Below are 13,946 nucleotides of genomic sequence, written 5' to 3'. Positions count from 1 at the left end.
CCATTTGTGACCCCTGGTCCTTGTTTCTTTTTTCAGGCTGAAAAAGTCCCTTGGGTCGACACTGTCAATACCTTTTAGAATTTTGAATGCTTGAATTAGGTCGCCACGTAGTCTTCTTTTATACTCTCTAAGAATGTTCACCTACAATCCAGCATTTTCTAGACTTTGCTAGAATTAGGTTCAGCATTATCTTTTCTAGCATGAAATTTCTAGCACCTTGTATACAATACTATCATAGCATCAAAGGGGATGAATACTTTTGAATTACCATTTTTGGAGATTTTGCACAAAAAAAAATAAATGTTGAAATAAATAATTGTAGACATCTATTACTTGTAACTTTTTTCCTCATCCACAAAAGCAAAACTTTTGCTACAAAAGGTTTTTCTTAAAATTCTTTGTTTTTGATAAATTATAAATTTCCATTGGGGTATCAGGGGCGGTATCAGCCCTGAGGGGCCTGGGCCCACCCAGTTATCAAGGGATTGACAATTAAAAACATTTCATACCAAACCGTATCAGAATGTAATCCGCTGCGGCAAGTCTAGATCATGCTTGTGGTTCAAAAATAAATATCCATCCCACCCACCCCAGTACTGTTGTCATTGTTATGAAAAAAAAAGATTGGTGATTGGACAGATGAGATATGAGATCTTACGTCTTCGATACTATAGTATCGAAATTCCAGCGCGTCGGCAGCATACATACAGGAACTTTTCTTTCATTGCAAGGCACGCAAGCAGCCATCTTGTGCAGCTGCTGTTTAGTTATTTTTTACATTTGCAATTAGCTATCTAATTACCTACACAGGGCAGCAGTGTGGAGTAGTGGTTAGGGCTCTGGACTCCTGAGGGTCACTGCTGTTGTACTCTTGAGCAAGGTACTGAATAAATGGGTAATTGTATGTAAAAAAATAATGTGATATCTTATAACAATTGTAAGTCACCCTGGATAAGGGCATCTGCTAAGAAATATACATTTAGCCAACGTTTAGAACGTTTAACCAACTTTGCAGTAAACCATAGCTATATTTGTGTCTTACGCATTAGCTATGGCCTGACACATTTTGTAAAAAGAAAATACCTACATTTAATTTTATCCATTCAGTTGACTGATGCAGCTGAGATGTACTGTATGTGACGCTCAATTCATGCCTCCATTCCTGTTTTGTTTTTGTTCCCATATAACTGACACTTTTCTAAAGTTCAAAGGGAAGCATTAACATTCACTTTTAGTCACCGTATGAGAGCTTTTTAAATTTAAGATCACTTTGGGTCACTTCGAATACACGTTTGAGAGCTTTTGTCAGAAATCATTTTCTTTATATGTGGTAGTGACTTGTAGCTCGCTAATGTTACGAAATTTGTGCTGCTATGCCTGTTGGTGGTAAATCAGATTTCCGACTGTCAAAATGGTTTGGTACAGTGTGCGTTCTTGGAGAATATGGTGCTATTTCTGACAGTATAAAGCAGTGGTCCTCAAAGTAATTTAGGCAGAGGCATAAACTGATCTTACTTGGCTGTTTGTGGGCACGCCGACTATTGCATAGGTTCTTATATTAAGAGTTCTAGTGGTAGTTATTCTTGGCTCACTCTGATAAGGCAAAGTCTCAGGCAGTAATTGTGCATGCTGCACTTATTCTTTAAATACTTACTATAAAATATGCAATGCAAATATTTTTTTAAATAGCATGTTTACACAGATAACCATGAATAAACTAAATAGATAGCATCTCGCTTTTGTTTCAATTTGGCAAATGTCAATGTTACTCTGTTTTAAAGAGCACTCATCTCCAGTACAATTGTTCAGAGAAAGTGGATTCGTAATGAAATACACTTCGGTGTTTCCCTTCTGAAATTAAAAAATAGAGAGAGAATATTAAATTCTAAATACTGAAATGTAGTCGGCGAAATTCAGTGCTTATCCAGCATATTAACGCCTCTGCTCACGAATGATTGGACAGCTGTCAGATCTGTCACTTTCCCATTGGCTACAGAATTCCCTTTAATTTTCTTGAACAGCCTCTGCTTGCTTATTTTTGGACAGCTTTGTAAAACTTGGCAGAAATTTGAATCTCCTATTGGTTAAACTTATTGTCAGTACCTGTAACTGAAACAGACACAGTTTATGTCCCACCCAGCTAACTTATGATTGGGCTACCACAGAGAAAATGCAGATATTCAATTGGTTGATAGTATCACAAAGGCCCTTTAGGAGTACGTATGAGCACAGCATAAGCAAGCAGCACTGTCAACAGACTGCTGTGACGCTTTTGTTGGAAAACATGTTTAAAGCTTTATTTATTTTCCCATGCCAGAAATGTGTTCACGACCCATAATTTAAGAATAGCTGCCACGGGCATGATGGCCTGGCTTCGTGGGCACAACTTTGCCCGCAGGCACCACTTTGAGGACCACTGGTACAATGTCCTCAGTACACATATTAGTAATTACGTCATTACGTTTATGTCATTAAGTCAGAAACAGCCCTTCCGTGAACATCTGGGGCCCAGCCAGGAATTAAATCCTGCAGCCGCTACTCTGGGGTATGTAAACTTTTGACTATAACTCTTTCTCTATATAATAATACCAGATGATGATTCTCCCAAGAATTGAATTAAGCTACCACAACTTAACAAATCATTGCCTGGGACTAGTTTTAGTGGAATATATTCAAGAAATTAGCATTTTTGCTACATGAGCACGAGGACAGCTGCACTTCCAATGAATTTTAAATGCTTGTGCTCCATTTATATAAATTTTAAGCATCTGGTGAAATTGGTAAAATAATTTGGCAGGCAATGCCTACCACAATCTCCACCACTGGAGCTGTACCACAGTTGGTACTGTCACATGGTTTGTCTGGTTCAACCCCACCCTAGGTTATACCATTGTGGTACCATGATATACCAGAGTAAACAATTGAACCCCACTGCTCCCTGGGTTACAAGGATTCCAAATGATTTCAATTTTGCAAAAATAACATAAGTTTTGATACAATGTCACATATGCTCACACCAAGTATCCAAGTACAGCCAAGCAAACATGACACAGTGACAGATATAAAGAAGGCTATAAAGAAGCTTCCAGAAAAGACTAGATTTCTTTGACCCTGTGACAGGATAGCCACAGAAGGAAGACTGTCAGGAAAATGCAGTGAAACAAATGAAAATCATAATGAAAACAGTAAAAATGATAATATCAACACAAATTATAGGAGGCGGATGGAATCCCATCACCTCTTGTGCGCAGGCGTGACCAACACTGCAGGAACATCTGGCCAGGGTGGCAGTGGCCAGAGTTCCTCCTCACTATCGGCTGGTGGAGGCAGCTCCAGCTCCTCTGGTGGTGGAAGCGGGTATAAAAACCCATTTCCCTTTAGCAGCAGGGGTAGGGCTGTTGGCACTGCCGATTCCTCCGACAGCAAGGGTAGGGCTGGTGGCGCTGCCGCTTCCCCCGAAAGCAGGGGTAGGGCTGGTGGCGCTGCCGGTTCCTCCGACAGCAAGGGTAGGGCTGGTGGCGCTGCCGCTTCCCCCGAAAGCAGGGGTAGGGCTGGTGGCGCTGCCGGTTCCTCCGACAGCAGGGGTAGGGCTGGTGGCGCTGCCGCTTCCTCCGAAAGCAGGGGTAGGGCTGGTGGCGCTGCCGGTTCCTCCGACAGCAGGGGTAGGGCTGGTGGCGCTGCCGGTTCCTCCGAAAGCAGGGGTAGGGCTGGTGGCGCTGCCGGTTCCTCCGACAGCAGGGGTAGGGCTGGTGGCGCTGCCGGTTCCTCCGACAGCAGGGGTAGGGCTGGTGGCGCTGCCGGTTCCTCCGAAAGCAGGGGTAGGGCTGGTGGCGCTGCCGGTTCCTCCGACAGCAGGGGTACTTATACACTTTTTTCAGGTTCCTCCGACAGCAGGGGTAGGGCTGGTGGCGCTGCCGGTTCCTCCGACAGCAGGGGTAGGGCTGGTGGCGCTGCCGGTTCCTCCGACAGCAGGGGTAGGGCTGGTGGCGCTGCCGGTTCCTCCGACAGCAGGGGTAGGGCTGGTGGCGCTGCCGGTTCCTCCGAAAGCAGGGGTAGGGCTGGTGGCGCTGCCGGTTCCTCCGAAAGCAGGGGTAGGGCTGGTGGCGCTGCCGCTTCCTCCGACAGCAGGGGTACTTATACACTTTTTTCAGGCAACACTCACTATCTCTCCAAACCAAAACCCAGCACCCAAACAAAGATTCCACCTGGCTTTTATAGTCTGTGGCTGGAGCCCCATTAATCAATAATTAACAATTAGCCCATTAAGGCTCCAGCCACATTCTCACATGAATTTGGCAGGGAGAAATTTAAACCCATCCCTGCCAATCCAAAATAAACAAGAAACATAATGAAAGGCGGACTGGCACCCCATCTCAGACCCACAGAAAAAAAAAAAGGCTTAAATAACAGAGAAAAAATTGTTAACAAAAGAAATGATGTGTCATTTTGTTCAGGTAATTTGTGGGACTAGCACATCAGAGCTGCATTAAAAGATATACACCAATTACCCAAGATACATTTTTTTAAAAAAATTAAAGTGCTTTTGAATGGGATCTGTTTTGACAGCTGCCATCGATAGATAACCAAAATACCTGCATCACAAATGTTCTAGTACATCCTTAATGAAGTTCTGAAATAGTGCATTATAAAAACATATTATTGCTGTAAGTGTAATTACAAGACACATAATTAATGCCGGCCACGCCATGTCAATTACTGTGATGCCCTTCAAAATGGATGTCTATACATGGTAATTATGACTGTAGTGACCTTTCAGTTACAGCAACTATAGAGACACCTGTATTAAGAAGTGTTTGGATCCAAACAATAACATGATTACATGATTTGCAGGGTTAAGCTGCATTAGTGGGAACAAAAAACCACAACAAAAAAAGAACGAACACTACCCTTTCAGGCACATGGATTTCTACAATGCTTAATAAATCCATCTCAGAAAAAAGTCAAGAAAAAAAAAATAGAATGCCTTGCAAAAAAGGTCAGTTGTTTAGAATTGTTTACGATACTTACAAGTGGGTTTCCCTTAAATAACTTTTACACACCATTAGAAGGCAAGCACTAATAAACAATTCTAAAAAGCAAGCTTAATGTACAGGAGGGTTTACCAACTGACTTATTCAAATTAACAGAATTTTTCATTTATTATTATTATTATTATTATTATTATTATTATTATTATTATTATTATTATTATTTATTTATTTTATTTATTTATTAATGTAATACTGATTTTTAATAATTTTAAATATTTTACATGAATGATTAATTTTGTAAATAGAAATGTTAACCTAACTTTTAAATACTTGCTGGTCCTGAATTTATTGGTCCTAAACAATAACAAAAATAACTTATTTTTTACCACAACTAACCCAGAGCAGTAGGAAATACTATTCTACATTGTATTACAGTGTTTATTATCATTATTTGTCCATCTTATGATAAATATAAGTTTTTTTTAAAAAGCCAATGCCTGTCTTCAGCACTGGAAGCTATGTCCTCGCAAGCTCAAATGTAGGCTGCTGGTTGAAAAAAACATTTTCTGAATAAATAGTTATTATTAAGTTAAACTGTGTTTCTTTCTGTTGCCAATAATTAAATTAACTTTATATATGAATCCTAAGCAAAATTACACAACACCTACACTTTGGCCTTAACTTGTTTAATGTCCTTGGTGCCTTCTAAAAACGTATTGAACGGACTCCCTCTGGGGACAAGTGCTCACTTCCCAACCTTAGAGGCTCAGCTATGCTGGCCTCTTCCTCTGCCAGGAAGATTCTGCAGAAGAAAGAGAGGACCCCTGGCCAAATCTATCCCAACTCTCTCCGGTTTTCCATTCTCTACCCTCTAGGTTCCCCTTGGGGGAAGTAACAGTTGCTTCCCAGCCTTGGAGGACGATCGGTTCGGCCTCACCTCCTCAAGGGCGGCTCTTCGCGAGCCAAAGGGAAACCCTGTCCTCCTTCTTAAGTCTTCTCTCCTATTCTTAATTGCAGAGGTTCTTCCTTCACGCAGCCCTTGCTCCTGTCCCATGAATGTTAATAGACCATTTATTTGTATTATAATGTTTGCATGCAGGTAAAAATGTTTTCAATTACCGTATGAGAAACAGGTGAAGGCATTGGGTGTACGCACTGTGTCAGCATGTGTCAGGGGCTGGCAAAAATACAGCCTTCAGAAACCCAACTCCCTGTTTCCCTAGTGCATTCTGAAACACAATGTGCTTGCCATGTCTTCCTCGAGCACCACCATAAGTCAGAAAGAGATTCATAATAAAAACTTTAACTCTGATATAGTCCAGAGTTATCAAGCAAATGCATACTGTATAACAGCATTTACTGTATGTAACTTATATTTATGTATACTCAGTGTAGTCAGACATAACTCATTATGGCTTGTATTTATTTATTTTGAGGTTAAAAATGTGTGCATTTTGAGGTTCACAAATCTGTACATTTTGATGAGTACATCTAACGTGTATATAAAATGTGCTGTGCAGTGGCAGCAGAAATGAGACTTTCTTTTCACTCTCTGATCAGACATTTTATAGACTGACCAACAATAGTGGAGAATGAAGCTTTTAAGTGATTGGAAGTTGACCCCATGACTCTGAATTTCTCTCAATTCATGAGTTCTGAACAATAACATGGTGACCTTGCCATGCTTGTAGGACCACACACAAAAGTGTCACCAAAAAGCTGTAGGCACATGTGGCAGGGTAGAAGCCCTGCACAGGGCATTAAGGCTTTGATTGTATTTTGTATTAGTCATTGTCAATTCCTACATGCAACTTGGGTAATCAGCAAAGACACACTGACAGCCAATTGACTGACAGGGCTCGGTCAAGGTTTGGTTGACCGGAGGTCCCTGATTAGCTGGAGGCACTCCTGACCATAAAGGGAGATTGTGCTGAACACTCGCTATCCTTAAATAGCCTCCACAGGTCTGCAGTGTGCATCCAGGTCTGGCTGAAGGATTAGCATTCGGCTCAAGACAGGCATCAGTGATGGCATTGCCCAGCCTGAACCCTGAGAGCGAATGAAAACAAGACCATGGAATACAGCAACAAGTCAACGTGTGTGTCACTTGGGATCTTCAGAATTGCGGGCGCATGAACCAGGACTTTTTGTTGTGTGTATATGGAAGTTAGGCAAGTTTATGGGATCCAGTTACTGGTAACCGATTTAGTATAGCGAGGGTTCAGTGCAGCCTTTTAATAACGGGACCACAGCTGCACTTCCCACGCGCATGAAGGACTTGATTGGGAGCCGAAGATTATAACCCCTCTCCCGGACAACATTTTTGAGTTTCGCCGGCATCCGAAGGAGCTTTTTGCTATTTTGTTACTGTTTTTTTTGTTTATATTTTGGTAAAATGTCGATTTTTATTAAGTACCACCTCCAAGTCATCAGAGGGTGAAATGTGATTATTGTAAAAATAAATAAGACAAGCTAAGCTTGCTCATCACACAAATGTTACATAAAAGTAGTCACAACATTTTTCTTTATAAAACACTGCATTAAGAGGGCCATATTTACTATTATCAGGATGGTGGGTATATGGTTAAATGTGTTATACCTTTCTATATAATTGTTCTACCTAAAGTTCTCAATTATAAATACAGTATTTGAAATGTATAACTTCCACAATCAGCTAGTTTATTTATTTGCTGCATAATGGAAATTTAGACTCTCGTTTGTCCTTCTCGCATCCATTTACTTTAATTATATTTCCTCCCAATAAATTAGCCATTTTAGAAAGAACATTACTACAGCCTTCATCCCCTGGGTTCTAATACTGTTTATGTTGCAAGGTAAACTAAGTTCGATTTTGTTAAAATGTTAGTTTTGCAGGGTTCCCAGCCAGTTGCTTATGTTGTAACTGCATTGTCATGGACAGGAAACACTATTCTGGATTTTTTTTTTACTTTATTTGCCATACTCAATTTAAATAGATAGATAGGATAGTGAAGAAGCCGAATTAGCCTACATTGACAGAGAAAATTCAGACGGTGGTGTTCAAGACTGGAGATTTTCTTTCATCAAGCAGAAAAAGGTAAAATACACAAATACTGTATTTACATGTTTTCAGGCAGATTGATTTGGAACAGTAATGAAACAGTTTGAAAGATAACATTTACAGACCATGTATTGAACAGGTTAAAGGAAATCTCCAATCCATTTTCTAATTATTATTTTAGTCAATATATTTCATTAAAAGCTTTCCTTTTAAGATACAAAATAGATTTATTATGTTTTTCCTCCAGGACAAAACTTATTAAACAATTTATGTATGAAAAAAGAAAATAAAAAAACTTTCCAGGATCTCCTACCTTTGAGAAAATATGTCTCTATAAGGACTGCCGTGTTGGAGGGCAATTCCATATCCTCTGTCAGCCACTGCATTCCACACTGTGTAAAAAGAGCAGTCTGCATCATTGATGGCCACATATTCCAAAACTGCTGCATCCCATATAAAGGCGAAGTTTCCATATTTCACCTGTAAAAAATATAGACAACGAGTTCACTAATTCAGTTGTGTGTCTGCTCTATTGCAATAAAAAGATCACATCCTATACGGTAAACTAATTCTGCATTACTCCACGTACTGTTCTGGCCAAAACAGCTTGCACAATACCTTTATTCCATCATTTGGTTACCATATAATAATAATACACCTTCAGGTGTCAAAGTATCAGTAGTAGTTGTCTTCCCCTTTAAGACAAAACACAGATGGCATATAGAATTATCAGAAGGTGTTTTCTCCTATTGACTAAAATCCCTCCCCCTAAAGAAAACATTTTGTAAGGCCTTACAGCATTCTTGTAAGGCCTGGTTACAATGATAAGTTCAAACTACGTTTGGCTCCTGCTGCAGGCATACAGTGCTATGACATGTGACAGAACAGCAAACACAAACATGAGGTATATTTTCAAGCAAACACGTCAGGCGATATCCAGTCATATTACTGATCTGTAGGGATGGGTCGGTATACCGTTTTTTCGGTTTACCGCGGTTTAGGTACATTCCTTTTATTCTACACTGCAATTATCATAACTCCCTGATAAACCATTAACGCATTTTCAACTGCAAACACACTCATAAATCACTACACATTATTATGAGTACATTCAGCTTTAGCAAGTGTCTGAGGAAGACTTTTTTGTGAACTGATACTGTATTTTGATAATGGTTCCGAAAGAAATGGTCAACGACATGGTCAACGATACAGAATACATTTCAATTGCTGTTACCCAGAGCTTGCTGTGTCAGCTGCTCTTGGCTGCTGTCTTTCTGACGTCACACCCAACTTTAAGAGAAATGCCTTCACCAAACCTTGCAGCCAGGGTTGCCACTTCCGCTTTAAAACCGCGGAATTTGGCTTCTATTTCCGTGGAGTCTCTTACAATTTTACCTTGCTGCTTTGTACCGTATTTTGGGCTTATTTTCATGCTTGGTCGCTTATGTTGAAAATGGTTAACACTGCAAAATTCTGTTCAATTAAATATCATTCTTGTATACAAAAACAAAACACATTATCTAACAGGTTTTTGTTTTCTCTATGAGACATAGGGGGTCGATTGCAGTGTACAAAAGTTAGTCCACTTGATGCGTCCAACTAGTGGATTAAGGAGGTTTTAGGTTTACTAAAGTTAGTACACTTGTTAATCCCGATTGCATCGTACCAGACGATAATCACCACAGGTGGATCAGCTGTTACCAAATCGGTCATGAGATGATCCTGTTCAGGTGGACTAATTTTGTATTATGAAGTATAAGACTAACTTAGTACGCTTGCTCATCCTACGTTTATACAGCTCATTTTAAAACAAAGACACGGTCAGCTGTGACATGGATTTGAACCTGAGATCTCCAGGATAAAGGGCGTATCCTGCATGCCACGCAGATCCCAGTATTTTTTTAAAGCCATAGACAAGTTGAATAACATGATATAGAGAGTTTTTGAATGACGATACAAGACACGTGATCCTTATTGCGTGTCTCGAGCTGGTGGGCAGGCAAGCCGTATCTCTGATTCAATTAAAGCGGTTTCAGACCTTTAAAAGAGTTTAGTTTGCTTTTATAAAAAAATGGTGAACACTTATGTAGTTACTGGCTGTTGCAGTAGGCACGGGCGAGACAACGTTTCATTTTATAGGTTTCCGAGGGTCGTACAATTGCAGGGAGAAAAAATAAAAGACATAACGCAACAAAGATTAGGCAAGTGGCTAATTCTTTGTAGCATCTCAATCTTCAAGGGTGTATGGGCTAGGTGTACTATTCATATAATGTTATATCTGGAAAACAAATGCTTGACAATAATTGCACGCCCTGGCGCCATCTTTGCTCAGAAATAGTACATGGATCTTGATTACCAATTATATGTATCTTTTCACTGTATCTTTTAGATCTAAAATAATGAGAAAATTCTGCTGTTTCCGACATTGTTCAACGATGTGTATAGATAAAATTCACACGAGCCCACCAACATGGCCGCTGTCTGTTAAGAACGGTTGCTAGGTGATTTATGACGTCATCGAAAACGATCTATAGACAATTTAATGTTCATGTGACCGGAAATGATGCACAGTGGTGGTTGGGCTTCTTTTGGGCTTCTTTTTCAAGTCCAGTTGGCTTTTTTTCTCACAGAGATCTGGCAACCCTGCTTGCAGTACAGTACACATTTTCTTTTTTTCCTTTCTTTTCAAAATGCCAATCGTTGCCAATTAGTTTTATTTTCTCCTAATTTTGAAATGGCCAATTATTATTTATACAGCTCACCGCTACCACCACTGTGCTGACTCGGGAGCAGCGAAGACGAAAACATGCTGTCCTCCAAAGCGTGTGCTGTCAGCCAGCCGCTTCTTTACACACTGCGAATTTACCATGCAGCCGCCCGGCCCATTAACCATGCCCCAGCCGGGACAGGCTGCATTGTGGACTACCTGGTAGCACCTGGGCTAATAGGGGTCTATAGGGGTCGCTGGTGCGCGGTGAGATGAGACGCCCTGGCCGATTTAGACCCTCCCATATATATATACATATATATATATATATATATATATATATATATATATATATATATATATATATTTTTTTTTTTTTTTGCGACTTTCTGTTATGTGGAATGTAATAAAACAAGAACCAAAATGTTGAGTATTTTTCCCCTTCACTTTACAACGCCTTTCCACGTTTCTTTGAAGTGTTTAAAGTTAAATTTCAGTTTTTGTTTGCTTGTTCAGCTACAAAAAGGCACAAGCAAACCTCATGTTATTACTTTATGAAAACGTGTCGATGGGCACTGCTTACTGTGAAGAAACGGCAAAAAAAAGCCTTGTCAACATTAGGTGCTTTTTTTTTCAGAAATAAACAAAATATTGTTTAACTTGAACTGCTATTTGGCACCCTTTGTTTTGTAGTTCGTTCACTGGGGTAAAGTAAGTCCTACACAACTTATTCTTTACTCCTGGGATATTTTTCTATTTTAACGTGTTACATACTGTAAGGTCTTGCTGTAAAATGAAGGCACACACACAGGGGCCACGCCCACACCCCCTGCTCTTGCTGCTATGCTGTCTCTACCTGCTTTCAGAGCAACAGGATGGCCTTTACTACCTTTTGAAAAACAAATACATTTAAATTATGAGCGAATATCTGAACATGAAAATCTTGTGTTCGTCTCAGCACTAATAATAATAAAAAAAAAAAAAACTTCTCTAAAACCGTTTATAGTAGAGATGTGAAACTTGGGGCACAGATTACCCCTATGCCCTAGATTTAGATTTGTTCAAGAGAAGTCGATTGGTCACATGGTTTGGTGGCCCTATTGGATTTGTCAAAAATATTTAAATGTCTCCTTTTATGAAACCGTTATGCTGACTGAAGTGAAACTTTTCATACATAGTCTTGGCAAGTTTGTCTAACAAGACTGTTCAAATCAAGTTGCTACATAAAAAAAGAACATGGCCATTTTGTGCAAATTAAATTTAAACTATGATCAATTTGCATATAGTTGGATATATTGCAGTATTTATCTAAGGTAGAATGTTGTAGACTCATGAATCTTCATGAAGTAGTGGAAGCTTATAGGAATGTGTGCGCTCTATCAAAAAAAAAAAAAAAATACCTTCATCTTGACCTTTCACCTCTCCTTAAGGTCAAATGTAAAACTAACTTATAACTCCTTACAGAGTGAACATAGGGTCATGTTTAAAATAGAACACATACAGGGAACCATACGCACTCTGTCCAAAAATGACCTTGCTTCTGACCTTTGACTTCTCTTTAAGTTCAAATGCAAAACTGTTTTATAACTGCTTAAGAGTGTGCAGATAGAGCCATGGTGACTATGGAACACATATAGGAAACTATATGGGCTCTATCCAAAAATTACCTTAACATTGACCTATGAAGTTTGTTAAAAGAAACTGTGTCAAAAAACATGGAGGCCACAAGCAAATCAAATTTCAGCATATATTGTACTATTAATCTACTAATCTGTGGTAGAATATAGTAGTCTTCAAAATTCAAAGACTAGTAGAGGCCAATGGGGTGCTATGCCACAGGGGAAATACGGTCATAGGTCACATGGTCTGGCACTTGGCCCCCGGTCACTGCTGCTTGCAGCTATATTATTATTATTATTATTATTATTATTATTATTATTATTATTATTATTATTATTATTATTATTATTAGACAGCAAGATATTGTACCATTGTATTTGGTTATTTTTTGTGCTTACTCCCTTAGCAGATTACCTGGCTCGTGTCATTCCTTGGGGTGACTCACTAGACCTTGACTTTCAAACTGTGTGCAAAATGATTACAATATACAAGTACAACAGTCTAAACTGCTACCAATTAATCCATCTGGAGCCTTGTAAGAAAACAGGTAAATATTCATGCCATAAAACATAATGTGCTACGATGTGCTCATTTTAATCAGTTACCTCTTGCATTAAGGAGATGCTGTTTGTTAACACTGTAGCTGGGTAACTAAAACAAAGTGGTACTTGATCAAGCTTTAATTATTATCAGGGCTTGAATTTAATTTGCTGTGCTGGGGGAGATTTCCCCTATATTGCAGCCAGTGAGGGATTCCAAAATTTTAGGGGGAATGGCAAAAAAAGGCATCATTATTCACACTGGTGTTGCTTTAAAATAGGCTGCTTTCAGGAGATCAAACAGCTGTTCACTGTGAGACAGAGCACTCTCCATTGATTTTGCCATTGCTTGACGTGAAATTTTTGCTGCAGCAGAAGAAAATGATGCTTTTCTTTTCAACCAGCGCTCAATTTTTTTTTTTTTTTTTATCTTTACACTCTACACTTTGCAGCCCTATTTCTGCCTGTTTTTCACTGTTTTCATTTATGTATGTTTAACTACTGGATAGTTTGTACATGTATGTAACATATCAAACGAAAGGCCACAAAACGTCCTTTCATATTATGTAAGTTGCAACAAGATCAGGCATACTATGTGATACACATGAGAAAATATGTAAAAATATATGTAAAAAAATAACAAAAAAAGACTCAAAATGAAACCTAAGATGTGAACTCTGTCACATGATGAGAGGCTTAACTTCAGGAAGTCGTAGTTCCGGCTTGGAGTAACCCATGCACAAATATCCAGCACTACTTTTATTAATTTACTTATTTAAACCAGAACTACTCAGAATGCGGTCATAGTGCTTTCATCACTGACACACACACTTCTTTGGAGACTGTTGTAGCGTTTCAGGCATTCTAAATTGGGTGAAAAATACAGTAGTTTGGTGTCTTAAAATATCTCTGCGGGATTTTCCCCGCACTGAAAGTGCGAACAACATGGAAAATGCACGATTCCTGCACTGAAATTCAAATACTGATTATTATAGACCTTCCTGGACAGTCAGGTTTTGTGTAGAGTAGTCCTTATCCAATATATCTCT

The 13,946-nt window shown here is 39.3% G+C and overlaps 1 protein-coding gene across 1 annotated transcript in view; it reads right to left on the bottom strand.

Moving 5' to 3' along the window:
- The window catches only part of LOC121298802 (glutamate receptor ionotropic, delta-2), a 611,129-nt gene that overhangs the window by 33,353 nt on the left and 563,830 nt on the right, over positions 1–13,946 (bottom strand). The window contains exon 14 of the mRNA XM_041226028.1: positions 8,345–8,511. Within this exon, the coding sequence (XP_041081962.1) occupies positions 8,345–8,511 (167 nt within the window). The remainder of the gene's footprint in view (positions 1–8,344; positions 8,512–13,946) is intronic.

This window comes from Polyodon spathula, chromosome 2 (assembly GCF_017654505.1).
Source record: "Polyodon spathula isolate WHYD16114869_AA chromosome 2, ASM1765450v1, whole genome shotgun sequence".
NCBI classification, from domain to species: Eukaryota; Metazoa; Chordata; class Actinopteri; order Acipenseriformes; family Polyodontidae; genus Polyodon; species Polyodon spathula.
The sequence above is the reverse complement of the archived record's forward strand: the minus strand, read 5'-3'. Positions and strand labels throughout refer to the sequence as shown.